This window comes from Pseudopipra pipra, chromosome Z, assembly GCF_036250125.1.
Source record: "Pseudopipra pipra isolate bDixPip1 chromosome Z, bDixPip1.hap1, whole genome shotgun sequence".
Classification (NCBI taxonomy): domain Eukaryota; kingdom Metazoa; phylum Chordata; class Aves; order Passeriformes; family Pipridae; genus Pseudopipra; species Pseudopipra pipra.
The window spans coordinates 42,696,759-42,722,977 of record NC_087581.1 but is presented as its reverse complement, the minus strand read 5'-3'; the positions used below and the strand labels follow the sequence as shown (position 1 = coordinate 42,722,977).

Sequence of the window (26,219 nt, the reverse complement as noted above, 5' to 3'; positions counted from 1 at the left end):
GCAGCATTCCAAGGAGGAGACTCCCAAGTTAACAATCTCCAATCAGCCACAGTGAGAAACAAATTCCAGGCTAATCTTCAAACTAGGCTTGATAACCATTCCATAGATTCTGCAGATTCCTCTCCTGTAACACTCTGGGACCATATTAAAAACAGCATCCAGCAGTACTCTGAAGAAACCTTAGGGTTCTCCCTCAAGAAGAACAAGGACTGGTTTGATGAAAACAATCAAGAGATCCAGGAATTGCTGAGGAAGAAGAGAACTGCTCACCAAGCACACCTTGCACTGCCATCCTGTCACGCAAGAAAAACAGCCTTTTGTCTTGCATGCAGCAAGTTCCACCAGAAACTCCGTGACATCCAGAACAAGTGATGGATTGATCTAGCTGAAAAAACACAATTATACGCAGACACAGGTGATCACAGAGGGTTCTATGAAGCCCTGAAAACAGCATACAGGCCTACGTACCAAGTCCAAAGCCCTCTACTCAGCGCTGATGGTCAAACGCTTCTTACAGATAAAACCTCCATTCTGAATCGATGGTCTGAACATTTTCAGACTCTTTTCAGTACCAACCGCGTAGTCCAAGACTCAGCAATTCAGTCCATCACCCAACAACCAGTGAAGTATGAATTGGATATTGCCTCTACTTTAGGAGAAACCCTCAAGGCCATACAGCAGGTGAAAATTAGCAAGGCAGCTGGGGTTGATGGAATTCCACCTGAAGTCTGGAAACATGGGGGCCTTGCACTCCATGCTAAATTTCATGAGTTTGTGGTGCGCTGTTGGGAACTAGGCAAACTACCATCAGACCTTCAAGATGCAGTCATCATCACTTTGTATAAGAAGAAAGGTACTAAATCAGACTGTTCAAGTTACCGTGGTATTACTCTGCTCTCCATTGCTGGCAAAATCCTGGCAAGAATACTCTTGAACACACTAATACCCGCTATAGCAGAAGGAATTCTACCTGAAAGCCAGTGTGGTTTCAGAGCCGACAGGAGTACCACAGACATGGTATTTGTTCTCAGACAACTGCAAGACAAGTGTAGAGAACAGAACAAAGGTCTCTATGTAACCTTTGTCAACCTCACCAAGGCTTTCGATACTGTGAGCAGAAAAGGTCTGTGGCAGATTTTGGAATGCTTAGGTTGTCCCCCCAAGTTCCTTAAAATGATCATCTCACTCCACGAGGATCTGTGTGGCCAAGTCAGATATGGCAATGCACTTTCTGAGCCCTTTCTAATAACTAATGGTGTGAAACAAGGCTGTGTTCTCGCACCAACCCTATTCACAGTCTTTTTCAGGATGATGCTCCAAAGGGCCACGGCAGACCTCGAGGATCAGGACGGTATCTGCATTCAATAATGTACTGATGGAAGCCTATTCAACCTAAGGCGACTGAAGGCCCACACCAGGACCTTAAACCATCTTGTCCGGGAGCTGCTTTATGCTGATGACGCCGCCCTTGTTGCCCACACAGAAGCAGCTCTGCAGCGTTTAACATCCTGCTTTGCAGATGCTGCTGAGCTCTTTGGGCTGGAAGTCAGTTTGAAGAAGACAGAAGTTCTCTATCAGCCGGCACCTCAGGAAGCCTTCCATCATCCCCACATCACCATTGGCCAATCAGAGCTCAAATCAGTCCAGCAGTTTAATTACCTAGGTAGCATCATCTCCTCGGACAGTAAAATTGACGGAGAGATAGACAACAGGTTAGCAAAGGCATACAGTGCCTTCGGAAAGCTTCATAAAGGAGTTTGGTGAAATAAACACTTGAAGAAAAGTACAAAAATCAGTGTTTACAGAGCCATAGTGTTGTCTACTCTCTTATATGGATCCGAATCATGGGTCATCTACCACCACCACCTGCGACTCCTAGAACACTTCCATCAACGTTGTCTCCGCACAATCCTAAACATCCACTGGTCAGATTATGTGACCAATACATCTGTTCTAGAACAAGCAGCAGTCACAAGTATTGAGGCCATGTTGCTGAGAACACAGCTGCGCTGGGCAGGGCACGTCTCCAGGATGAAGGACCACCGCCTCCCTAAGATCTTGCTTTATGGTGAACTTGCCACCAGTTGCCGCATGAGAGGAGCCCCAAAGAGGAGATACAAGGACTCCCTGAAACAACATCTCAGCCTTGGCCATATTGACCACCATAACTGGTCTACTCTGGCCTCCAACTGGGAGGTCTGGAAACACACCATGTATAACGCTGCTGATGTCTTTGAGAAAGCACACAGGATCACTCTCGAAGAGAAAAGGCAACGCAGAAAGAATCGTGCCTTGCAGAATTTACCACTTGCTTCCTATTTTTCTCCAAGATAACACTTGGTGAATGCCAGTTAAAGGTAGAGCTGGTTCATTTATGGAAATCCAATACAATAAGTCCCAAAGTCTATTTTTTTCTATATTTCTGTTCTGTTCTTTTAAAAAATGGATGATAGCTTCAGCTGTCTTTTTAATTTCCGAGGGAAACCTCCCCTTATGGGATAACATCCCTCCCATTTTGCCAGTTTTTGGTTACCTTTGTGTGCTAAAGCTCTGTTGTCCTTTCTTCCGGTCCTTTTTTCTTCCTTTTTTGTCCCTTTTTTGCAGAGGTAAACCAGCAGGCTAAATTCTTCCTTTTCTTCTGGTGAAATGGACACCTCCGGCAGGCACCCCAGAGCTTAATGCTCCTGGTTCCTGGTGTCTGGTGAAGTCTCGATGCGGGCAGCCATCTGAGGTGTTGTTAAGGCATGAACCCCACCGGTGATACAACCAAGTGCCAGGGCAGAATTGAGGTTTATTTCAAAACACTTAGGTTTAAATACAGCACTTAAACATGTCATATGATCTTCCAACCAATGACAATCAAGTATTGTTTGAGCATGCGTCAGAGCCTGGAAAACTACAACTACCATGATTTCTTGCTACAACCTCCTGCTTCTCCTGTGAGGAGTAAGAATTACCAAAGCTTGAATTCAACAGATCTTTGAACAAACCAGTATAGTAGCTATCCAAAAATTAAATCCTGTGGTCAGATGGAGCTATGGAAACGTAACCAGTTCCCAGGTGAAATTCTGCAGCAGCTTCCTTAAGCTTACACTGCAAGGCACCAAGAATTAGGAGTTTGTCCATTTTTAGGTGTTGGTTATGATTAGCTGTGCTTTTATACTCTATTCTCTTTGTAACTGTAATTACTTTTTTTTCTTTGGAGTGTAGGACAAAAGCGGAAAGGAAACCACAACGACTAAACCAACCTCAAAGGACAAAGGAAAACCCAGAGACCCTAAAACGGTATAAACACACATAGTATAGTGTGGACAGTCATGGTTACCAGGCGCTGTAAACATATGAGGTGGGCAGCTGGATTTTAGATTCATATCACATGGCTGTTATTCTGAGGAGGATATTACATCAATAGGTCGAAATGGAATAATTTTTGTAAACATGCTTATAGGAGAAAGGCTCCTGTGTGTTTCAAGGGAAGTTGGCAGTAAACGGGCAAAAAAATATATATCTTTCAGAGGATGTGGTCTTCTGCAGTGCATGCTCCACAGGCTTCTCCTTCCCCAATTTGCTGATCTAAGAGTCCCACTTCACATGCCTGTAGCTGCCTCAGGTGGGATCCTCATCACTTCTCTTCCTTGACAGTTCTGAGCAAAAGCATTCCAAAAGTGATTAGAAAGTACTCCTGCAACCACACTCAAGTTACTATCATAATTTATTTTTTTAAATTAATGAAGACCTACATACATTCATAAATAAATATGCAGAGTGAATCTGATGAGAAAGGGCAGGCAGCTGTTTCTGTATTCAAAGAAAAAAAAAGGAAAAAAAGGAGAAAAAAGATTAAAAGGGTTGCTTGGCTTTTGTCATCCCAAAGTACAGAAAAAGGATTCAGGTAAGGGTGAAACTTCTCCCATCACGTTGTTCTCTCACAAGGATATGCAGATAGATGCCTGAACCAGATGGTTAGATTTGGTCTGGAAATCTTAAGTTTCGCATGCCAAGTGATGAGATTTCTCATTGTTATTGCGAAATCGCCACAGATGTCTTTTGTGTAACAACAGAACTGACTGACTTAGAATTCTGGTTGTAAAATTGGAGGATGTCTCTAACTCTTCTTCAGGAGGGTGTTCTGAGCTGTGACTAAATTTTCTGTATTTCAGAGATCATATTTATGTCTGAACTGTGATTCTGATGAGTGTCTGTCACTGTTTGATTTCAGATTTTTAGCTTAGTTCACAGTTCCTCACTGTCTCATCCTCTCTTTAGGCAAAGGGACAGTCCTCCAGCAGCAAATCTGAGAGGCAGAAAACAAGCTAAACATTAAAACATTATCAGGTGAGATTTCTTCTTCTCTGGGCTACTACAAGGACAACTCATGTTCATGTTATTAAGCCTAGATTTATGTTGTGAAGTTTATTTCCAGGTCACAGAAGATGAGCACTCTGACTTTTCTTTGGCTTTCTTCCCCCCAGGATCCTGGCACATCATGTAAAATGTCTTCTTTCTGTGGGTGGATAGTTACTCCTGAAGAACAAAAGCTGATGCTGAAAGCGCATGGTTATTCTGGGTGGTTTTTGTACAGCGATACTTGCTGGACTTCTTTTTCATCTTTCCTTTTTCCCCAGTAGTAGGCTTGGGTGGTTTGTTTCTTTCCCTTACCCAGTCAGTTCATTATAGTCTGACTGGTTTTTAATTTCCTTTAGTGTTCAGAAGGAAAGAATGCTTCTATTTGCAAGAAATATATTCCATCAATGAAGAGCAATGCCAAAAAAAAAAAAATTCTGCAGACTTTTGCACATAATCTCCACATAGTGCCTGTAACTCTCTGAAGAGTTTGTATGTGCTAGCATTTTTAACATTGTGGTGAATGCCTTAAGTGTTCTGGAATATAGTGAGCTTTAGTTATCCTCAGCTGGGGCTGGCAGGCTTTGCTCAGGCCGGATCCTGGTAGGAAAACCACAGGTCATCTGTGGTTGGATAAAAGCTGAGAAACTGGGGATTAGCTGCTTCTTCCAGCACATCTGGTAATAAAGCAGGTATTTGGGATGCTGCCTTAACTGTAGTTAAATACACTAGGACAGAATTTTTTATTTCCCCCCCCCCCCCAATTCCCCCAATTGTATCTGTACTGTTATAATTTCAGGAGTCTCCTGGACTGAACAAACACAAGTCTTAGTGTAACAGTGATGCTGCTACCATCACAGAAGGGAAAATTGAGAAGGGGCAGTGAGTCTTGGCCGAAATCAAAGTTCAGGTCCACAGGCAGACTTTTTTTTTTTTTAAATCTTGTTTTGCACTGTTTCTAGTCTGTTCCTCGCACTCCAGCAGGGAATACAGAAATAGGGCCGAAGTTAACGCTGCAGGGAACAGTCCCATTTTCCTGCCCTGCGAGAGAACAGGCACAGGCAGGCGCGTCTCACGGGTCTGCTGCAGCCAGGGCTGTCATGACAAGTGTCTCCGTGGCTTTCCCTCTGCCTTCTTCCTCTGCAGAATATCCTTTTGCACATCCTTACACGTGTTACAGCTCCTCCCATCGGCTGCCGGAGGAAGGTCTCCTACCAACACCAAAACTCGGCTCTGGGGTGTGGCCCAGGAGGCAGAGACAGCCCGGAGACTGAAGTTGGGGATATTTAAGACTCGTGACTCTGCTTCCAGTCTGCACCGTGCCACACTAATAAAAGTTTTTAAGGATGCGCTGTGTCGTTCCCGAGCTTTTCATTTATCCCTTGCTTGTGTCTAACAGCTGTTGTAAGGCAAAAGAAACCCCTAGAAATAATCAAAAAACTCCAAAACATTGACATATTAAAATTGAAAATTCAAAACACCCTGAGTGTTGAAGAGTTGTGAAGGCCTTCACAAACTCATCAAAATCCTGCTGCAGTTTTTGCCCCCTTTCCTTTGGATTTCAAAGCTGTATCTGAGTTAACTAGGACTAGATCTAACTTGGGGACTCCCACTGTGCAAGGGAAGTAGCTAAAAGATCAAGACATAAGCCCAGAGTTTTCAGAAAAGAAATTACTTTGCTGGAGAAAATTCCAGTTAGAATTTGTGTTGAAATGTGCAGTGTACAAATAATTAACCATCACCCTTGGGAGACACTAGCGTGTCCCCCTGTCTTGGGCAGGTGTGATCTCCAGGTGAGTGAAGAGCTAGGCACAGTCAAATACTTGGGATTGATTCCAGATTATGTATTTTTCCCAAAGACTTTACCTTTGTGTAGTGGGTTGGTTTCTTGGATTTTTTAGGCCTTCCTTGGCAACGGGGTCAGAAATCTAAGGAAGTATTCCATATCATTCCTTTCCGTAACACAGCATATAAAAGGCGCAGATAGGAGACCTTCACTCTCTTCGCTCTTCCGGTGGCTGAAGACGACAGGTCCCTCTTGCAGACGGTTTTGCTTGTATAGGCCAAAGCCTGCCTGCTCCGACCTGCCGTTATCTCCGTTCCATTTGGGAGGTGTGGGGAGTTAGTTCTACTCTCCTGTTCAGGGAAGTATTTAATTCGTTTTTGTATTTATTCGCTAGCTCTCTATTGAAGGTGTATATTTAGAAGATATTTGTTTTTAGTTCTTTTATCCCTGTTTCCCCCTCCCTTTTCTGTTTTCCTCCTTGGGAGCTCCCTATTGTGTATAATATATTCAAATTGTATATATATAATTGCAAATATATATTTTTTATATAATCCGGTTGATCTGGGTTGCTCTCAGTTTCTATAATTTTTTTTTTCCTTTCCTCTCTTTGCCCAAAGAGGGAGGGAGGGAGGGGAGGGGCTTTCACTGAGGTTTGGAGACTTGGTGGGAAGCCAGCTCAAACTTGCTCACTTTGTTAAAAGTTTCCAGCTGCTTCAGCATCTCCGTGGGGAAACTGAGGCAGGTTGGAAGTAAAACACCATGGCCTCGTGTCAAGGGCACAGTAGCAAGAGCAAAGAAATGAAGTACATTTAGGCACATGTGGAAGTTTGATGATTTTCTTCTCTTTTTAAAGTTTAGAACAGAACTGAAAGTTTTCTGCAGGTAAACAGAGAAGACCATTCACAAAAAAAGAAACTCCACGAAAAAAAATTCCACCTCCAAGATTTCAGCTTTGCTTTCTTGAGTAACAGTCACTTCCAAGGACAAAATACAAATTTTTCGCAGAGCAGTTACCTTCTCATTATTATCCAACAGGTGCGATAGAAAGACCCTTAGGAACAACTTGAATTACAGTGTTAGGCAACACGTGAGGCCAAGGATGATGCTGCCTCAGGATTGCCTGGGGCCAGCACCAGTACAGGACTCCTGCTTCCCACTTCCCTGCATCATCCCTTCCCTGGAATACTGGAATCCTGCCAAGCCTACCCGATGCCTAGCAGAAAGACACAACCCCTGTGAATAACCAGCAACAGCCAAGAAGGATTTGGCAAAAACCAGCTTTGCCATAGAAGCCTCATAGGGCAGAAAACAGATTTTCCGTGGCTGGAAAGCTCTAATGGGGCGTTTTTAGTGTAAGTCCCAGCCCAGAACATCCAGGCTGGGTGGGAAAGTAGAAGAAAAGACCGGTGTGGGCAGGGAAGGGCTGTGCCGGAGCCCCAAAGCCGGGAGGGCCGCAGCTCCAGCCCGGCAGCGGCTCCTTGAACCCGCGGCCGGGCCCCGGCGCTGCGGCCCCGCCCCCTGCGGGCCGAGCACGCTCCTTTCCGTTATGCTCCGCCCTCTCCGCCGTGGCCACGCCCTCAAGCCCCGGCGCGGCCTCTCATTGGCTGCGGCGTCCCCGGTGTTGTTATTTCGTTGTTGTTGTTTCGTTGTTGTTCCAAACGAGAGCGAAAGGGGTGTGAGCCGAGTGTGAGAGGAGTGTGAGCTGAGCGTGTCACCTGCTCTGAGCTGTCCCCGTCACCTGTCACTCTCCCCTGTCACCTGTCACTCTCCGCTGTCCCTGTCCCCTGCCGGCTCTGGACCGGACGCAGCCCCGGCACAGCCCGCGCTCCGCTCCCGGCGAGGCGCTCCCGGAGACCGACACTCGCTCGCCCGATCCCTCCCCTGCCATGGCGCTATGCGGCGGCCGCGGGCTGCCCGGGCTGGTGGGCACGTCCCCGGGGGTGTCACCGCTCCCCCCGCTGTCGCTGGACGCGGGACACCCGGCGGAGCTGGGCAGGTGAGGGGCTGGGGCGCGCTGGGGGGCTGCGAGGGGCTTTGGCCGCCCGCCCCACGCGGGACTCCCTCGACACGGGAGACATGGGCTGCCCCCACGTGGGGCTCGGAGATGGAGGGCACCGTGCCGGGCCGCTTGGAGGATCTAGGAACCCCCGCTCCCTTCACTCCTCCGGGGAAGGGACGGGCACCCCGGGGCACTGACCCTTCCCCTCCCGACCGTCCGCAGGCTCTGGGACACCTCGAAGCGGCGAGGCGGGGGGCTGCCCCTCCCGCGGCTCTCGCCCACCCTGTCCCCGCAGCCGGTGGCCTCGCCCTGTGCCCGGGACTCCGTCTGCTCCCAGCCCTCGGATGCCGGTGAGTGATGGAGCTGCTGCGCCCCCACAACGGCCCCCTACCACCCCCCGAGCCGGGGGTCGTGCACAGGGTGCGGGGGGGAGTGTTAGAGGGTCCCTGGATATGGAGGTAGGGCTTGGCCGAGTGGCTGCAGAGGGAGGTTGAGGCGGGGGCTTCTGGGGGAGGATGGGCAAGAGCCGCCAGCTCTGCTCACTGGGGCTCAGCCACGGAGCACCCCACTGGGGTCCCTGCTCAGGAGGACACGGCACATTCCATGTGGGACCGGTGCCACCCGCCTTGTGATCCTGGCGGGCAGGTTGACGGCCCCCCGTGAGGGCACAGCCGTTGCCCTTGGCCGTGGTCCCTCTCCGGCCCTAGCTGGAACAGAAGGGAGCACAGCTGGGATATGGGGGGCTCCCTGCCCGGCCGGATCCTGCCAAGGGCCCTGGGGTGGCGGCAGGAGCCCGATCCCCACCCCGGGGCTACCCCTGCCCCTTGTTCCCGCAGGATTGGGGCTGGACTCCCCCACACAGCACGACCCGGCGGCGGCAGAGGAAGCGTGAGTGCCCCATCCCCACGTCCCCCCCGGGGACACCCCCTCGCCTTCCCCTGCCTCCCACGGGCAGCAGTGCCCAGGCTCAGCCTTGCTGGGGGCCTGAGCATCCAGCTGTGCTCCCCCAGGCTCTTTCTGGGGGGTGAGAACCTGGACTGCTTGGGCTGGGATGTGGGGTGCCACCCCCCCCTAAGCCCAGCTCTCCTCTGCCCACAGCTTCGAGAAAGCAATCCTGAATTCCAGGAGAGTTCTCCAAGGGTAAGTGAAGGGGCTCTGTCCCTGTGCCAGTCCCAAAAGCCAGGCTGTCCCTGTCCCAGACCTAAAACCCAGGCTTTCCCCATTCCCCTCCTGGAGCCCCGGTCAGTCCATCGGTGTTTGCTCAGTGCCTGGATGTGGTTTTGTCCCAGGGTCCCTTTGGGGAGCTAGGACAGTCCTGGGCAGGTCTCACCCCTCTAGGAGGACCTGGGGAACACAGGAGACCATGGCAGAGGGGTGGCACACTGCTGGTCCAGGACACCTGCTCTCATTGAATCCTTTTCTTTCCCTGCTCTTGCAGCACAAAGCTCCATCTGCAGAGGATCCGCTCCTTGCCAGTAAGTCCTGGAGGCTCTGCAGGGCTGAGCACAGGGAGGCCGGATCCTGCTCTATCCCTGGCCGAGTTGGAAGGAGCAGGATGGAGCCGGCGGTGGGGGGGTTGTGCAGCAGCTCTCAGCCCTCCCCTGTCCCACAGCCGTGCCTCCTGGAATCCAGTACGATCCTGAAGGACATCTCCCACTCCGGGGAGTTCAACATCTGCAGAGGCAGAGTGCAGAGGGGCCGGAGGGAGTCTGAGGATGAGGTGAGGGGGGCAGCAAAGCCTGGGGAGTGCAGGGCAGGGGCAGAGGGGCGCTAACGTTGTGCCCCCCCACCGCAGGAGGGCTTTGTCCCCAAGAAGCTGCCGACACTGGATCAGCAGAGCCGGCTGGCCACCGGCCATGGGGCTGCCAGGAGGGACTCCCTGGCCACGAGACCCTGCTCCACATCCAGCCTGCTGGTGAGAGGGGCTGAAGGGCTTGGGAGGGACTGAAGGGCTGGGGGATCCTGGGGCTGGAGATGGGAGCTGCTGCTCCAACCTCCCCACCTGCCCTGGAGACCTGTGGATGTTGGAGATGAAGGGGTTGAGGGGGTCACAGGGACACCCGGTCTCCAAATTGGGCAGGCATGGGGCTGGCCCCAGTGCTGAGCTCCTCACGGAGTTCCTGTGCCTGTGGAGATGGATGGACCTTGGGCATGGGATCCATCCCTGCCTGGGGCTGGGAAGCAACCAGAAGGACTTCTTCCCTTCACCATCTCCTCTGCTCTCCCCCGTCCCTCCCTCAGCTGCTGCCCTGGCAGAGTGATGCCACCATGCCCCAGGGGACTGAGAACGTGCTGACCATGAGGATGACAAGGAAGGAGGAGGCAGAGCTGGTAAGTGGGAGCCTTGGGGGTTGAACAGAGCCCCAGGCTGCACCCACAGGGTTCTCCAGGTGGGGTCTCATCCCCTGCCCTCCTGGTGCTGGGGGCTTGCTGGACCCCCAGGCAGCCACATGTGCTCTCTCCACAGCGTCGAGGGAAGTGCAACAAGTGCCGGCAGCTCTTCTGCTCGCCCTCAGGGACCAGCAGGGCCATCAGGCCCATCCTGAAGCAGGGACACCCCTGTGATGGGGACACCCCTGTCAAGGCCAAGCAGCACAGGAGGGTGGCCAGCACTCCCCGCGAGGAGGTGTTGCTGGAGCCGGTGGGGAAGCCCTGTGGGGAGATCCAGCCTGTCCCTGTGGATCCAGGACTGTGCCATGCCCCGGCTCTGCTGGAGCCCCTGTTCACATCAGGGGGGCTCTGCTTTGTATCCCTACAGGAAGAGGGGCTGCAGCATTCCAGGTCTGCCCAGCATGAAGAGATCAGGAGCCTGCCAGACAGCAACGATCAGGAGCTCATTGGGGACTTCTCCAAGGTAGGGCCACGAGGATGGGGCAGGTCTGGGGGTGCTGCCCACCTTAATCTGAAACAGGGACCACCATCAGAGCCCTGCATGGGTGCAAGAGCCCAAACTGACCTGGCGGCCTTTGCCTGGGGACATGGGGCCTTGGGGCTGTGACTTCCCAGCCTGCAGCCCGCAGAGTGGATGAAGAGCCCAATCCCTGCTCCTCTGGAGCCACCCCAGTGCCACAGGCACGTCTGCCCTGGGCAGACTGCCCCCCTCCCCTGGGAACAGAGCTGGCAGCTGGGGGGGCTTCTGGGCTGGGGGAACAAGTGGCACCCTCTAGGAAGTGTCCCTGGGATGGATATGACTACAGAGCCCATGGTCTCCTCCAGGCTCACCTCCTGCCAACGGTGAAGGGGAAGGACCCAAGCCTGAAGTACATCTCCCCTGACACGGTAAGGGGGCAGCAGCCTCTGCCCAGCCCCCCCGTGGGGCTGCCTGCCTGCTCCCTCACCACCCCCCAGGTGTTCCCCCTTGGTGACGGACTCCCCCTGCAGTTGGTGGCAGTACTGACTGGGCAGTGGAGCAGCTTCATCGAGAGCAGCATCACCGTGGACTGTCGGTACCCCTATGAGTACGAGGGGGGCCACATCAAGGTCAGAATGGCTCCTGTGCCCCCTGGGGCTGGGAGGAAGGGGGTGTCTGAAACCCACCAAACCTCAGAGGTGCTGAGACCCCCACTTAAGGTCGAGCAGTCCCCCCAGGAGGTGCTGAGACTACCCCAACAGGGTTAAAGAGCCCCCCCAGGGGTCACCAGGGTTCCCCAGAGGGGTTGAGTAGGCCCCTCAGCAGTGCCAAGCCCACTTGGAGGGGTTGATCCTCAATTGGAAGGAGGAGGGGGATGGTGCCCAAATAGGTTGGGGGATGGTGGTGGTGGGGGGAGACTGGGGGCAGCATCCTTATGTCCCTGCAGATGAAATGGGAGGCAGAAGGGGAAAAAGGTGCCTCCTGTCCCTCCCCAGGGTGCTGTCAACCTGCCCCTGCAGCAAGATGTGGAGCAATTCCTGCTGGACCAGCCCATCCTGTCCCTGGACACCAGCAAGAGGGTGATCATCATCTTCCACTGCGAGTTCTCTGCTCACCGCGGGCCCAAAATGTGAGTGGGGCAACGAGGGGGGGAGGGGGAAGGCATTGGGCTCTGCCAGCCCCCCAGGCACGCCCAGATCCCGGCACGCGATGATCCCGTGGCCTTTCCCTGTGTCCCAGGTGCCGGTTCCTCAGGGAAAAGGATCGTTCCTGTCACGAGTACCCCCAGCTCCACTACCCCGAGCTCTATGTTCTGAAGGGGGGGTACCGGGACTTCTTCCTGCAGTACCCGGTGAGTGCCCCCACTGTGTCCCTGTCAGCAGGGCGAGGCCTGGGGACATGAGAGGGGAACGCCCTGGAACCCCGTGTGCCCTGCCCAGCCCAGCGGGGAGGGGGAGGTCTGGCTCTGAGCATCCTCCGGGAGGGCAGGATCTCCAGGGCCGGGGGACCGGGGGCGCTGGGTTTGCCCCGGGCTGGGTGGGGGCCGGAGGCTGCGCTGCGGTCGGTGACAGGGCCGTGGCTTCCCAGACACACTGCGAACCCCAGGACTATCGGCCCATGGAGCACGGGGCCTTCCAGGAGGAGCTGCGCCAGTTCCGCTGCCAGAGCAGGCTCCGGGCGGGAGAGCGCAGCCGGCGAGAGTTCTGCAGCCGCCTCCTGCCCCGCTGAGCGCTCGGGGACCCGCAGCCCCTCCGTGGGCAATGGGAGAGCTGGAGGCTGCGAGGGCTTCCCTTGGCCGGGCAATGTGCTTTGGGTTGGTCTGGTTTCTTAGGATTGGTTTAATGTAGAGGCTATTGTTAGGAGTGGTTTAATGTCTTAGTTATTATTAGGATTGGTTTAATTGGTTATTGTTGGGAGTGGTTTAATGTCTTAGTTATTGTTCAGATTGGGGGTTTGTGCCTTCTTTATTGTTAGGGTTGGTTTGTTGTATTGCTTATTGTTAGAATTTTGTTTGTGTCTTGTTTATTGTTAAGATTGTTTTTTCATAGTCTCTGATATCAAACTCCTAAGGTGGAAGGAAAGAAGGAAAAAACACAGGATACTCAATTAGCTACATAGAATATTTCTGAACTACTTTATTTTGTACAAAATCAATGCACAAAGACCTTCATAGCAGCAAATTACTTCCTTTATTGTAAATGTGGCAATGACTTTAACCACAATCCAGTAAAGGTGTCCCATGGTTCTCCATGTCCTTCAGAGATAAAAAGTCACCCCCAAGGAAATGGGTGGTACTGACAAGCAGCACAACTGGTTTCCAATATGGTTGCTTTTTTCTTACTGTGAAATTTGCTGGCACAAAATTCTTCATACTATGATTTCAGCCAAAACATAAGAGAAAATGTCACTGTCAGAATGGATAAACATCATAATAATAGAGATTTATTTTTATTTTGTTTCTCTTTGAAAAGACTTTTGCTATTGCTTCTAGCAGGACAGCTATAGCAAGCTATAGAAACTTTGCTCTTACTGCATATACACCAGATACAGAGTGTATGAGAAGTTTCTTTTTCAAAATAATTGATTACATTTTCAGCTGAAGAAAATGCATTTCTTCCCCTCAACAGCAGAGGAACGAAGATTTTATGGTTAGATCTTCCTGGATCAGCTAGATCTCACTCCTTTGGTAATATGGTTCTAGGCTTCAATCTTATTATTATGGGTTTTTTTTAGGGGAGCATTTATTAATGCAGCTTCCCTGAAAAACAAACAAAGAAATGATCAAAAGAAACCTCTCAAACAAGAAACAAATTTTAAGCATCTAGCAACTAGATTCCTTTATATTAATAACAACAACAACATAGATTCAAATAAAACTCAACTACTTTTAGATTTAATTTCACAGACAGGAACTACAAAATGATCAGGCATCAAGCAATTTTCATATGCACAGGGAATAATACAAAAGCCATATTTCTTGATTTATATACCATGGTATATGTTTATATACCATGAAGAAACAAATGATTCTGCTTTCTGGATTAGAGCCTTGAATGGTTTAAATAATGGAGAGTGTAGCCATTGCTCTTTCTTGTGCCAGCCAGCTGCACTAAGCCCAGAAAAGGTTCTCCTTCACAAAAAGCAGTGTACGCATCTTTCCAGCCTGGAAAGTGCTTTCCCCAGAGCCAAGCAGGGGATTGTTAAACTTTTGATGCTACAATAACTCTGTCAAAGCCTTCAGGCTGATGTCGATGATAAGATTTGCAGTAGCCTTAATATTTATTGAAAGAAACTAATTGTAATTATAAACACCTAAGAAAATAATTTTATTTTTCTGTATGGGTTTCTTTTTTATTATTATTATATTTATGACTTTAAAAAAATAAGAGAGACAGCACTGCCCTGGGGTTGCATCATAGCTGGAGGCCGACATGTTCCACAGGAGAGATAAATCCACCTCTGATACCATAATGTGGAACCTTCTCCTCTTCCTCCCACCTTGCATGGCCTTGCACCTCATCTGTCAGCTTTCTGATTATACCATGGAATGGAACTAGGGCTCAGGTTTGGAATTTATTTCCAGGATTCAGCCTATGGGTTTTGATTACTTTCATATGCAAGCATTCATTTTTAACTGCTGAGCAGCGTCCTAAAATGGATGTTTATAATAAAATTGAAAATCTTCCGCTCGTATAACTTAATTACAATGCATTAGTATGATGTAGAGGTACATTTCAGAGGTGATAATGGTTGTTTTCCATTAATGTGTCCTAATCATCAGCAAAGCCTTGCTCACACTGATCTTTAACCCTTTTAGAAGCAGTTGATGGTAATGTACAAGGCCAGGGGCATTTACAAGAAAACTTGCTGTTTGTTCACAATCTGAAAGCACTGCTTAAATATTAAGGGTTATTATACAATACAATTATATACAATACCTAATGATCTGTTAAAATATGGATTAAAAAGAAGATAATATCAAAGAGAATTAACTTTCAATAAAGTCAGTGTTACCACACCAGTTTGGCTGTCAAACAGTACATTTCCACTCTTCTAATTATGAAGGATTAGTTATTTAGTTGTTCATTTTTAGTATGGGTCTATATTCTTTGAGTCTACAGCAAAGTAACAACACACCAAGCCTGACTCTTTCTCCAGGAGTCTTTACAGCCTATACTAAAGCCTCATTAAGCTTTTGTCTTCCTCAGAGTGTCCAGCTGCATATTCTGCTGTAGTAAAAGGGTGATAATATCACTGAATACTTTGTATTACAGAAAAATATGTAACATCACAAGAAATGGGTAATAAAACTTAATTCAGCATTATGAAACTTAAAATTACAAATGTTTCTTCATTCTCAAGATGCACAGTAGAATTTCCCTGCCGTAGATATTCATAGACTTTGAACCTTTAACCACTGCAATTTATACTTGACCATTTGCATTTCACTCCAGGGGCACATTTTTGTTGTGAGCAGCACAGTGATTTTTTGCTTAGGTGACTTTGTGCACCCAGTGCAGAAGTGAATTCTGCAAACACAAATTCATGACATGAAAGTGTGCAGTGATGGAACCAAACATCACCTCATCCTTGGACAGATATATCTAGTTCCAATTCCAGGCTGGAACGACTAAAAAGCTATTATGGCTAAAAACATAATGTCAGGCCACAAAATCAACTTAGCCCCACCCTCCCAAGTGTTCGAAGTATTCATTACAGAGGTTAAAAGGATGAATTTCTAATGCTGGTAGTACTCACTTTCTATTTTGAAGTAATTTTCTTTTCCTTATCGTCTCCCCCCAGCAAGTGTGACACACACTGTTTCTGACTCCATTAACCCTTTTAAAACCTCTAATAAAAATCATGAGGTCATTCTTTTTAACTTTTTGTCTATTGTGTCTCTCTATTTGTACCTCTTAACATTTTTTAAAGCCATCGCTGAGCTATGAAGCCAATTGTCTGGTCATTTTTCATTCAGCTGCCTGGCAAAATTATTTTTGCATATTAGCTACCAAAACAGAAGTTTTCTTTCCCAGCTCTCTGCTGTGTGAATTTACACAGACAGTCTTTACAGCATTGCTTTGGGAATTCTCTTACTCCGACATGCAAATGCACCAAGCCTGGCACAAGGGCCATATTTCTGCCAGTTCAGCATATGCAGAACTGTACATCCACTTGTCCAAAGCCTTCCGGAGGCAGAAAGGGTGTGTGAGTGTCAGTAAGTGGGTCTGTGTCAAGTCTCCTGTTGGCTTGAGGTCCCAAGTGGAGGTAACACCACAGAATCATTGAGGTTGGCCAAGACCCTTAAGAGCTTTGAGTCCAACTGCACTTCCAGAGGCACACAAGTCATTGCACCATGTTAGGGCCTGGCCCAGGCTTTCAAGTCCTGTTCAGCCCCGCTTAGGGCCTGTGGGAGTAAGGGAAAATCTCTGGAACTGACCAGCACAGCTACAGCCCCTGCACCTGAACCACTGTGCCATTATCAGTTGCCTCTGTACACAAAAAGAAATGGACATGAAAGGCATCTTATTTAGTAAAGGAGGACAAGGCAGGCTAAGCAAGGCTATCACAGGAGCAGGAGGAAGAGGCAGAACAAGAGATATCCATTTGATCCCTACCCTTGAGTGAGCTGCAGGAGAGATGGAAAGATTTCAGCCACCATCCAGGAAAGCACATTGTCACCTGGCTGCTCTGATGGTGGGATAATGTGACTAGTGGTTTGGAATCAGAGGATAATGAAGCCAAGCAGCTGGGGTCACTTTCTAGGGAAGCAGGCATCAACAAAGCGATTGGAAGAGAATGACTTGTGACATCGACTTGACTAATGACATCCTTGTGCTCTTTGCAGAGGAGGAGGTGAGAGTGCTGAAGACCCACCCGATATAATAAATAATCTGAAAGTGAGAAACATTATGCCTTGCTTAATGACGCATCCTCGTACTGTAGGAAAGCAGGAGAGAGTGAAAGTAGCTGTATAAGCTGTGGAAAATGCTTTTACTATTATTGTTGTGTTTATTGCAATTTTCTCAGCAAATTGTGACCCCATCTTATAATCTCTCCTAGTATTTTTTCCTCCAGTATTGAAATGGGGCAGTTTGAGAGGGCTTGGTTTTCCCACTGAGTTTTAAAACCAGCACAAGGGGTAAATGCATCTGGGTTGGCACATTGTGGCATGATATTGTTGCCTGGGTGGAGAACCTGTTTGTAAAGGTGAATCATGTTCATGTACACGAGAGTTGAGTCAATGAAGAATACCCGATTAATCAACAGGTGTCTCCTGCTGCTAACAGTGAAGTGGATTTGGATTGGCAACATAAGGATGAGTAATTTCTGTCTCAGTGGGCCCTGTGACAGCTTGGGCCATCAAGGAGGAGATGCAACATATCAATGGTCTCATGATCGAGGGGTGGACTTAACCATGGACACTATCACACTGGTGTCTTGGGTTTATTAGCCCTCCCCTGGAACTGAAGATGCTTAGTTCCAGGTGGATTTCCTCATGCTGAGCCAATGAGAAGCTGCAGTAATGCCTCTGCAAATTACATATTTAAGTAGCCGGAAGAGAAGGCTTGTGGTGCAGAAGAAATTAGAGCCACTAAGCTGGCAGAGGGGCCACCAGGCCCCGTGGGGGCCGCCCCCCCCCGGCCCTGGCCCAGGAGCAGGTGTGGCACTGAGGCCGAGCCGGGCCCCTGGCTCAGACGTGCAACAGAGCTGAGAAGAAATTCCAGAGAGTGAGAGAGAAATTCCAGAGAACTGCCCAGGAGTTCTCCGGCCAGCCTCCCTGCTTCCCCCCACTGCGGGGAGAGGTGGTGGCAGCCTGGCCGGGCTCTGTGGTGCCTGGTGCAGCAGCAACGCACGACCCGAAGCAGAGCAGCCCAGAGCAGGCCCAGAGCGGCAGTAGTGCATGGCACGGAGCATGTCGGGAGCGGAGCAGAGCAGAACGAAGAAGAGAAGCACAGCTACCACCACCGCTTGGATTTGCAACAGAGAGAGAGAGAGAGAAAGAAGCCATGCTGAGCAGGTTTATTCTGGGTGGAACTCTGGTGAAAATTATCAGGGTATAAAGAGACTGAGATGAACACCTGAGGAAGGCACTCGCTGAGAAGAACAACTGTTGGAAAGATGGCAACAGGAGCTGAGGCAGGTGCAGAAGAAGCAGAAATGGCCAAGCACCTACTTGGGATTGGTACTATGCGACACTGTTACCAACGACTAATACAGAAAAGGACTGTTTTATTGTTACCAGGTTTTACCAAAGAACTTGTTTGGACAGTTTTATTCCAAGTTTTTCCAATTTCAATGTATTTTCCCCTCACAAATATCTCCATTTTTCCTACTGGTTCCCATCTGCAGCATTGCAGATACTCTCCCCATTGGCTCCTGTTGATTCCATATTCCCTCCTTCCTTCCCTGATTGGCTGTTTCCCTTGCCAGTCCCATGCTCCTCCCTCCTTTCCAGCACCTTCCATCCTGACCCTATATAAGTTCAACCCCTGCCTCAATAAAGTGCGATAGCATCGTGATTGCTCCACCATGTGACAGTGCGTGTCCATCCTTTACTTCGGCTGAACCTACTGGCTGTCGCAATCCCCTTCCTACCCCAGACTGTGGCAAACCCCAGAACCTGCGACCCAGGGGAGGGGCAGACCTGACATGGAGGGGTCCTCCGAGAGCTTATTCCCCTGGGAGGGACCCCATGGAACAGGGAGAAGACTCAGAGCTTTAACTCCCTGTAATGCGTGGTGAAGATCATGGTGTAGTGAGTTGTTCCCTTGCAGCCCATGAAAGGACCTCGGGGGGTGCGGAGACCCCTTGCATCCCTATTGGAAGAGAGACTTTAGCTATTGCCCTGAGAGTTTCTCCTTCGGCATTGGCCAGGGGGCCAAGGGGTGGTAAAAGTGTGTTTAATACTGTATATTTCATGACTTTTTAGTTTCTATTCTGTTAGCAATAAATTTTAATATTATTCCTCACATTGAGTCTGTTTTGCCTGTTGTGGACCTCTCCCAACCTTTTAGCAATTTTGTGGGGGTTTGAAAAATTGGGCTAGAGTAAACCCATGACAGCAAGTTATCCATGAATGTGAAACATGCACTGCAGATAGGCAAGTCAAGTGTTTAAAGACTCTCTGCTATGGAGAACTATGGCTGAAATATAAATATGGGGTGCCCTGGCAGATTGACTATCTCACACTCCCACAAACCCACCAAAGCAAGTGCCGTATGCTTGAAATAGCAGAAGCAATCACTGGATGGTCGGAAACACAGTGTCCTGGGTCTTGAAACATGATATTTCTGAAAGAATTGAGTCAGACAACAGGACTCATTTCCAAAACAATCTTATAGACGCTTGGGCCAAAGAAAGTGGCTGGAGTGGGTGTTGATGCCAAGAAAAAGTGGCAGTGGTAAAACTCAATAGCACACGTGCTATTAGGCCGGTATTTGTTTATTTCAGTGCCAGATTTGTGGGGGATAGCTCTGCCTAACACACACTTGCTCCCCCTTCCCAACTTCTCCTTTATACAGTTAGCTCATGTATTCATAGCATATTTTACATATTCATGACCTTTCCGAGAGTGGGTGATGTTTTATTTAAATTTTGGGACGCGCCTTCTGGCATCTGCGCACTTGTCTCTGGTGGTCATCTCCAGTGGTCGTGGGGATGAAGGCTCGAACTCTTCCTCTCTCTGAACTTTTCACCCTGTTCTCGGAGCACGCGCAGTCCCTCAGTACCGTCTCACAGCGACAGCTCCTCATTGGCTGCCCATCTGCTCAGCACCTCATTGGCTGCTTATTTGCTGCATTTTGCTACATTACACACCCTCTCATTGGCTCCCCCATCATGCAGCTTTCCCGTTGGCTGCTTATTGGCAGCTCCTTATTGGCTGCTTACCAGCAACATGGCTGCTTTCTTAGCAACAGCACACGAACGGCAAAACTATACTATTTAAGTTACGCAGACTAATATTTTCCCTTATCAGTATATCACATGCATCAGCATCTAGGAAAATTGAAAATCAAGGAACTGTGAAAGGCTACATGGAGAGCAATGGGCGATGGGATCCTCAAACACTGGGATACATATTTAGCAAGAGCCACCTGGTGAATCAGGCCTGTGGGATCTGCAGTCAAGCTGGCTCTGCCCCATCAAAACCCTTATGTATCACAGAAGGGAATAAAGTTCCTGTTGTGCACATTAAAAATATACTGAGGAAAACAACCTGGATTATTCCTGCCTCAAGCAAAGGCAAGTCCATACACAGGACTACTTTTGCTCAAGGACCTGGGTGGGTGCAGTTGGTGGGTCATGTGGGAGGATGGGGAAGTCCAGTGTGTGCTTCAAGGGTATTTGATTCTGGGTAAGGATGGGCAATGAATCAAAATGTGTGATGTTAACTGCTGTATAATACTGCATATTATGATTTCCATGGCACTCATATGCTCATCACCACCCTGGGTGCCTTGCAATGCCTGTCTCTGCCACTCCACATTTGGGGATCTGAACCTGACTCCCTTTTGATTGTCACATTAATGAAGAATGAATTTTGATAAGAGTGATGGAAACAGAACTGGCATCAACATATGACAATCCACACCATCTTTCCTACCCTGAAACAGTTACGATAGATGGAGCCCAAGGTGACAGACTTGAGTGAACTCAGTGGATTTTACAGAGATGGTCCACAGACTAATGATAGCTGTGTATATACATATATCAAAAGACAGGAAAGATGCATTGGGAAGTGTAAGACCTGGCATAACATAAATGGTACGGAATAAGGGTGAATAATGTCCTGGTTTCAGCTGGGACACAGTTAATTTTCTTCTCAGTAGCTGGTGTAGTGCTGTGTTTTGGATTCAGTATGAGAAGTGCTTACCCTAAATCGAGGACTTTTCAGTTTTCCATGCTGTGCCAGTGGTAGGTGGATAAGAAACTGTCAGGGAGCATTGCCCAGACAGGTGAGCTGAACAATCCAAGTGTTTCAGAGAACATCATGTTCTGTATATGAACTGGGGAGTGTTAGCTGGGAGGGCCTGATTGCTGCTGGGGGCTGGGCACTGATCAGTGGGTGCTGAGCAACTGTACTGTGCATCGCTTGTTTCTCTAGGGGTTTGTTCCTCTCCCTTTCTCCTTTTCATAACAATTATTAGTAGAATTAATAGCATTTCAATCATCACACTGTTCTTATCTCAACCCACAAGATCTTTCTGATCTCTTCCCCACTTGGGGTGGGGGTAGAGGGGGATGGAGTCAGTGGCTTATCATGCCCAGCCATACTGTGTCTTTTTTTCTTGCTGCCAATCTTCTTCTGCTGTGCAGCTAGAATTCCCTGCAAGATCTGAGAAGGGGTCAGATCCATCATCTATTGCTGGTCTCCTAAGGGGACACACAAGCATATGCAACACTGCCTTCACAGAGTTGCAGAAATGTGGCTTTCAACCCTTTTATAATTCTTTTTTTGTCCTTAAGGTTCATGTACCTTGGATTCCCCTTTTTACCTCACCTCAATCACTGCATTCCTAATTTCTTCTTTTCTTTGAACACATGGGAGAGCTTCATACCACATGTAACACTCAGTTTGTGCTTCTGCTGACACTTTCCTTCCCCACTATCTGCCTTAAGCCCCTTCTCTCCCCCACACTCTCACCCAAGCATTGGCTGGTTGTGCCTCCCTCTGATTTTCTGCTGTCCTGTTATTTTCCAAGATCAAGCCCCCAGCCCCCATACATCATACACCACGTATGATCCCCACCCAGACCTTCCCTCCATGACTCTCTACAGCTCTTCTGTCTCAGATACTGAGGTGTCACACAGCCATGGCTGCTCCTGAAATCTGAGACAAAGTTCCTCATCTTTCCACCTTTCTCACTCTGTCATTTGTCAAGCTAGATATAAAATTTGTCTCTCTCACAGATTAAACCACCTTTGGGGGGCAGAGCAATGGAAGCTGTCTCCATTCTGCAGCTCTGGCTTGCCTCAATAACCTCAGTTAAGGTAGGCAGATGGGCAATGGCTTCAGATCTCTGCCCTACCTTTTACAGGATCAGTTGATGACCATGTAGTTATGCTGCTATTTTAAGCTTTAATCTCCTTGCTTTCTAGCTAACTGCAGGCAGCTGAGAGAGTGGATATGTTGCTACCTCCTTGCACATCCACACTGCAGTTCTTCTCTCTGTGTAGTAAACCAGGAGTCCTACTCCAGTACAAAATGTCATGGTGGAATTTCAGTTGCACTTGGCTCTGACCCCCTTAAAAAGCAGAGAGGAGGACAGAAATTCAGTTTCAAGTACTTTTAACCCTCTTCACCCTAAAATTATTTGAACAAGGATTTGATACCTTATGTGTAGTGGGTTTGAACTCCATTCTTCAAGTAGCATAAGGTGAAAGTGCTAGATGCAGGGTCCCTTGTTGGCACTGCACTCTCCACAAGGCAACAAAACCATAAATACAAGCAGCAATCTGCCTACATTTCATTCAGAGACAGAACCTAGACCCAGACCTAAACAACCCTGAAACTTTGCTTTAGAGTGTGCATTTGCCTTGGGGTCAGTTATAATTTAAATAATTTATTTGAAGTGCTCGCTTCGGGAAGACAGGAGGGAGTTACACACTCCACACTGCCCCCATGATCCTGGGCACACAGGCCAACATACATGGAAGCTCTTCTGATTCCAGGTGATCTCATGATGTCTTTTCCATACGGAACCTCAGCATCTCCTGGGAGATGAGGTCTGTGGAGCACAGGGCCAGACACATGCCTGCAAGAGCAGGGACTAAAAGGGAGCCTGTGGCACAGGTGGGGACAGGGAGCACAGCAACAGGTGCTGCTGACACCCAGGCCTGGGGGAGCTTGTAAGGATCTGGCAGAAGTCCTGGGATAACGTGGGTCATGGCAAATTCACATCTTCCATCTCTCTGCCTTGTCTTTGCTCTTCAAATCTTTTGCAAAGTTCTTCAAATGTGCCCAAAAAACTTCTGTTTGAAGCTGAGCAAAACTGCAGGTGTTTCAAAAGAGCACATGCCCCCAGGAAGATCCGGTAAAACCACTATTAAATATAAATTCTCGTCAGTGAATAGCAAGTGACTCATTTGGCCGGCAAATGGCAGGTTTTTCCAGCCAGGCACATGCGAATTCTCCTCCGACCAGGCAGACTGATGGAGAGACAGTGCCACCAGCTGGGCACTTGCAGCCACCTGCTCGGAGCTGTCTGACCAGAAGGGGGGGGGGGGGAGGGCTCCAAATAACCACATCTTTTGTGCTCGAAAAGCTCTTTGTGGCAGACAACAGTACACTCCGAGCATGGGTCTGCCCCAGGTGAGGAGGGGAAACCAGTCTGCAGCACAAAATCGAGATTAGGAGGTCTTGAGCCCACTAAGAGGATAGCGGCTAATCCTGGCTCTGAAGCAGCTTTAGGGACCTTGTATCTCGCATGGTGCACCCCACCATCCACTAGCACTCACTACCTGGAGTGTGTGCTGTATTTGACTGACATAGAGTTAATTTTCTTCAGAGTAGTCAGGGCTGTTCTGGATCTGTGCTGGAAAAAGTGCTGATAATACAGGAATGTGATTTTTTTTTATTTCTGAAGAGGGTTGCACAGCATGAAGACCTTTTCTGCTTTTCTCACGAACCCATCAGCAAGGGGGCTGGGGGTGCACAAGGAGTTGGGAGGGGACCTAGCCAGGACACCTGCTCCCAACTGACCAAAGAGATATTCCAGACCATATGGTGTCAGGCTTAGTATATAGAGCTGGGCAGAGAAAGAGGAAAAGAGTGTGTTTGGAGCAATGGCATTTGTCTTCCCAACATCTGCCTGCCCATGGGAAGCAGTGAATAAACTCCTTGTTCTGCTTTGCCTGTGTGCATGACTTTTGCTTTACCTGTGAAACTGTCCTTACCTTAACCCATTAATTTTCTCACTTTTACCATTTTAATTCTCTCCTCCATCCCTCTGGTGGGGCAGTGAGGAAGCAGCCGTGTGGTGCTCCTTTCTGGACAGGGTTAAACCACAACAGTATGGCACCAGCAGTGCCCCTGCCACAGAGGCAAAAGCCTTTGCCCACAATTTGCTTTAGGAACCTCTTATAAAGGAGAGGGAGGTGGCAAGTTAGAGAAGTGGTATTCCATAATCTTTAATGGCCAGAGGAGTGCAGCCGACTGTACAGCCCAGCAAAGTGTAGAGAGACTTGAAAACCTTATTAATTATGCTCCCTCTCTTCCTAACTGCAACTGGCCTCTCCACTGGAGTGTACCAGCACATCTCTCCCTGAAGGTGAGAACTCATAGTTCCTCCTCTCCTCTTACCTCCTGCTGCCTCATTCTCTACTGGAAGAACAGCAGCAGACCCTTTTTCCCAGGTGTGCTTGGTGTTATGCCATGTAAAAAAAACTTCTTTTCTCTGCTTTGTCTCCTTCTGTTGCCTCTGTTCCTCCCCAGTTTATCTCCTTGCTGCCTGTCTTCTTTTTGCTGCTGGCTGGCTGCAGGGCTTCTCAAATCTCCAGGACTGCATGGCTCCGGGCCAGGCCTTCACAGGCAGTGGCTGAGAAAATGTACTTATTCACTGCTTTCTGACATGGGTCAAAGCTTGTTCCAACAGGTGCTTTGGCATGAAAGGAGCAACTTTAGAAACTGACAAAATTATGTGATTTGAAGAACTCAGACTTCAGCTTCATGGATGGGTGACTCCTGAGCAATATACACATTTTTATGTAACGGGTCTTTTGTTTCTTTCCAGCAGCTCCCAAGAACTTTTTTGGCTCTGCTTAATTTGAGTTGTGTATATGGGTATATCCTACTTATACAGATATATCCTGTGTCCTGAAGAGTTTCTCTCTCTCTCAGCACTTATTGAGGAAATTTGCCTGTCTGGCCACCAAGAGCCACTACCCAAGACTTTAATTACTGGAACTGAAGCCTCTTCACAGCAGACAGTGTGAGGGGTCAGAAAAGAAAGAAATTCACACTAGTTAAGTGAAATTGAAGGTGAAGGCATACCCAAAATGTGCACAACCCATCTCTGTTTAGTTTCCTCTGCAGCCTTATTTATACTGGCATGAGGGTATCGCTAAATGAAGAGCAATTCAAGTCTCAGGTTTTTTTTGTTTGTTTTGGTTTGGTTTGGTTTTAGTTCTAGGGTTTGTTTTTCTTTTTAAAAAAAGAGTGCCTTAGTGTGTTATGCTGGTTTTGACCAGCATACAATTAATTTGCTTCACTGTAGCTGGTATGAGGCTGTATTTTGAACTTGTGCTGGAAACACAAGACAATATAGAGATGCTTTTGCTGTTGCTAAAGAGTGCTCGAACAACATCCAGGCCTTTTCAACTTCTCCTACTGTTCTGATGCCAAGGGGGTGGGACGGTTCATGCGAGCTGGGAGGAGACACAGCTGGGACAGCTGATCCCAACTGACCAAAGCAATATACCATATATTCCAGACCACATGATGTTGGGCTCAGGATATTGACCTGGGGGGAGAAGAAGGGAGGGGAGGACGTTTGGAGGAATGGCATTTGTCTTCCCAAGTCTTCGTTAACCCATGACAGAACACAGTTTTCCCGGGAATGGCTGAACACCCGCCTGCCCATGACAAGCACTGAATGAATTCCTTGCTTTGCTTTGCTTGTGTGAGGGCCTTTTCTTTACCCATTAAGCTGTCTTTATCTCATCCCACAAGTTTTCTCACTTTTACTGTACTGGTTTAGTCTAGGCCTTCCATGGCAACCATGTCGAAACCAAGGAAATATCCATGTCCCAGTATTCCATTCTATTTCTTTATGTAAGCAGAAGTTATAATACAAGGGGGAAGAAAGTTAGAGGTCAGATTTCTTCCTGTGAAGTTGGAGACAGTAGGTTCCCTGCAGCCGGTCTCACTTGTGTGGGAGTGAGGCCTGTGAGGCCTGTTGTTCTTCTGATCCGAGAGATTTAGTAGACTGGTTCTCGTTTTCTTAAGGAAAGTATTAAAATTTTGGTTTGTTCTTTATTAGTTGGGCATATCTGTTTTTCTGGTTTTTGGGGGTTGGGGTTCTCTTTTCTTATATGTATATAGTGTTTTTGTAACTGTAATTAAGTGTAAATATATATATATTGCTTTAATTCTGTTATTTTCAGTTCTTTGGTTCTTTTTTTTCTCCCTTCTCCCTCTTTCCCTGTTTTTGAAAAAGGAGAGGAAAGGTCTCGCTGTGGTCCTGAGGACTTGGTGGGGAACCAAATCCAAACTAATATGTTTACCCTTCTGTTTC

At 48.4% G+C, this 26,219-nt stretch overlaps 2 protein-coding genes across 26 annotated transcripts in view; both read left to right on the top strand.

The window, feature by feature from the left end:
* CAST (calpastatin) overlaps positions 1-5,694 on the top strand; it is a 61,689-nt gene extending 55,995 nt beyond the window's left edge. For 15 of the 21 annotated variants that reach the window (XR_010426770.1, XM_064642088.1, XM_064642102.1 and 12 more), the window contains 3 exons: positions 3,206-3,285; positions 4,267-4,335; positions 4,473-5,694. Coding sequence is in view for 20 of the 21 variants with exons in the window: in XM_064642088.1 (XP_064498158.1) it covers positions 3,206-3,285; positions 4,267-4,324 (138 nt within the window). In the remaining variant the exon portion in view is untranslated. The remainder of the gene's footprint in view (positions 1-3,205; positions 3,286-4,266; positions 4,336-4,472) is intronic. The other 6 variants (XM_064642101.1, XM_064642095.1, XM_064642098.1 and 3 more) reach the window with 1 other exon arrangement.
* A 2,044-nt stretch (positions 5,695-7,738) lies between these two features.
* LOC135407226 (M-phase inducer phosphatase 2-like) lies at positions 7,739-15,862 on the top strand. Of its 5 annotated transcripts, none has more exons than XM_064642107.1 (15): positions 7,739-8,126; positions 8,352-8,479; positions 8,966-9,017; positions 9,228-9,269; positions 9,568-9,604; positions 9,742-9,849; positions 9,925-10,044; positions 10,386-10,460; positions 10,597-10,770; positions 10,888-10,983; positions 11,346-11,408; positions 11,511-11,609; positions 11,927-12,109; positions 12,220-12,331; positions 12,568-15,862. In XM_064642107.1, the coding sequence occupies exons 1-15, from the start codon at positions 8,017-8,019 to the stop codon at positions 12,825-12,827; spliced, it is 1,659 nt and encodes a 552-aa protein (XP_064498177.1). In that variant the 5' UTR covers positions 7,739-8,016; the 3' UTR covers positions 12,828-15,862. The 5 variants fall into 5 exon arrangements, with proteins under 5 accessions (XP_064498177.1, XP_064498181.1, XP_064498178.1 ...); XM_064642108.1 differs by having other exon boundaries at positions 7,740-8,126; positions 11,976-12,109; positions 12,568-12,817; XM_064642109.1 differs by lacking the exon at positions 10,597-10,770 and having other exon boundaries at positions 7,743-8,126.
* Positions 15,863-26,219: the final 10,357 nt, after the last annotated feature.

Excerpts from the sequence above, each read along its gene's own strand:
- LOC135407226 (XM_064642107.1), top strand. The coding sequence starts at position 8,017 with ATGGCGCTATGCGGCGGCCGCGGGCTGCCCGGGCTGGTGGGCACGTCC. Across the intron at positions 11,610-11,926 it reads ACGAGGGGGGCCACATCAAG|ATGAAATGGGAGGCAGAAGG; the intron begins GTCAGAATGGCT and ends ATGTCCCTGCAG. Across the intron at positions 12,332-12,567 it reads ACTTCTTCCTGCAGTACCCG|ACACACTGCGAACCCCAGGA; the intron begins GTGAGTGCCCCC and ends GTGGCTTCCCAG.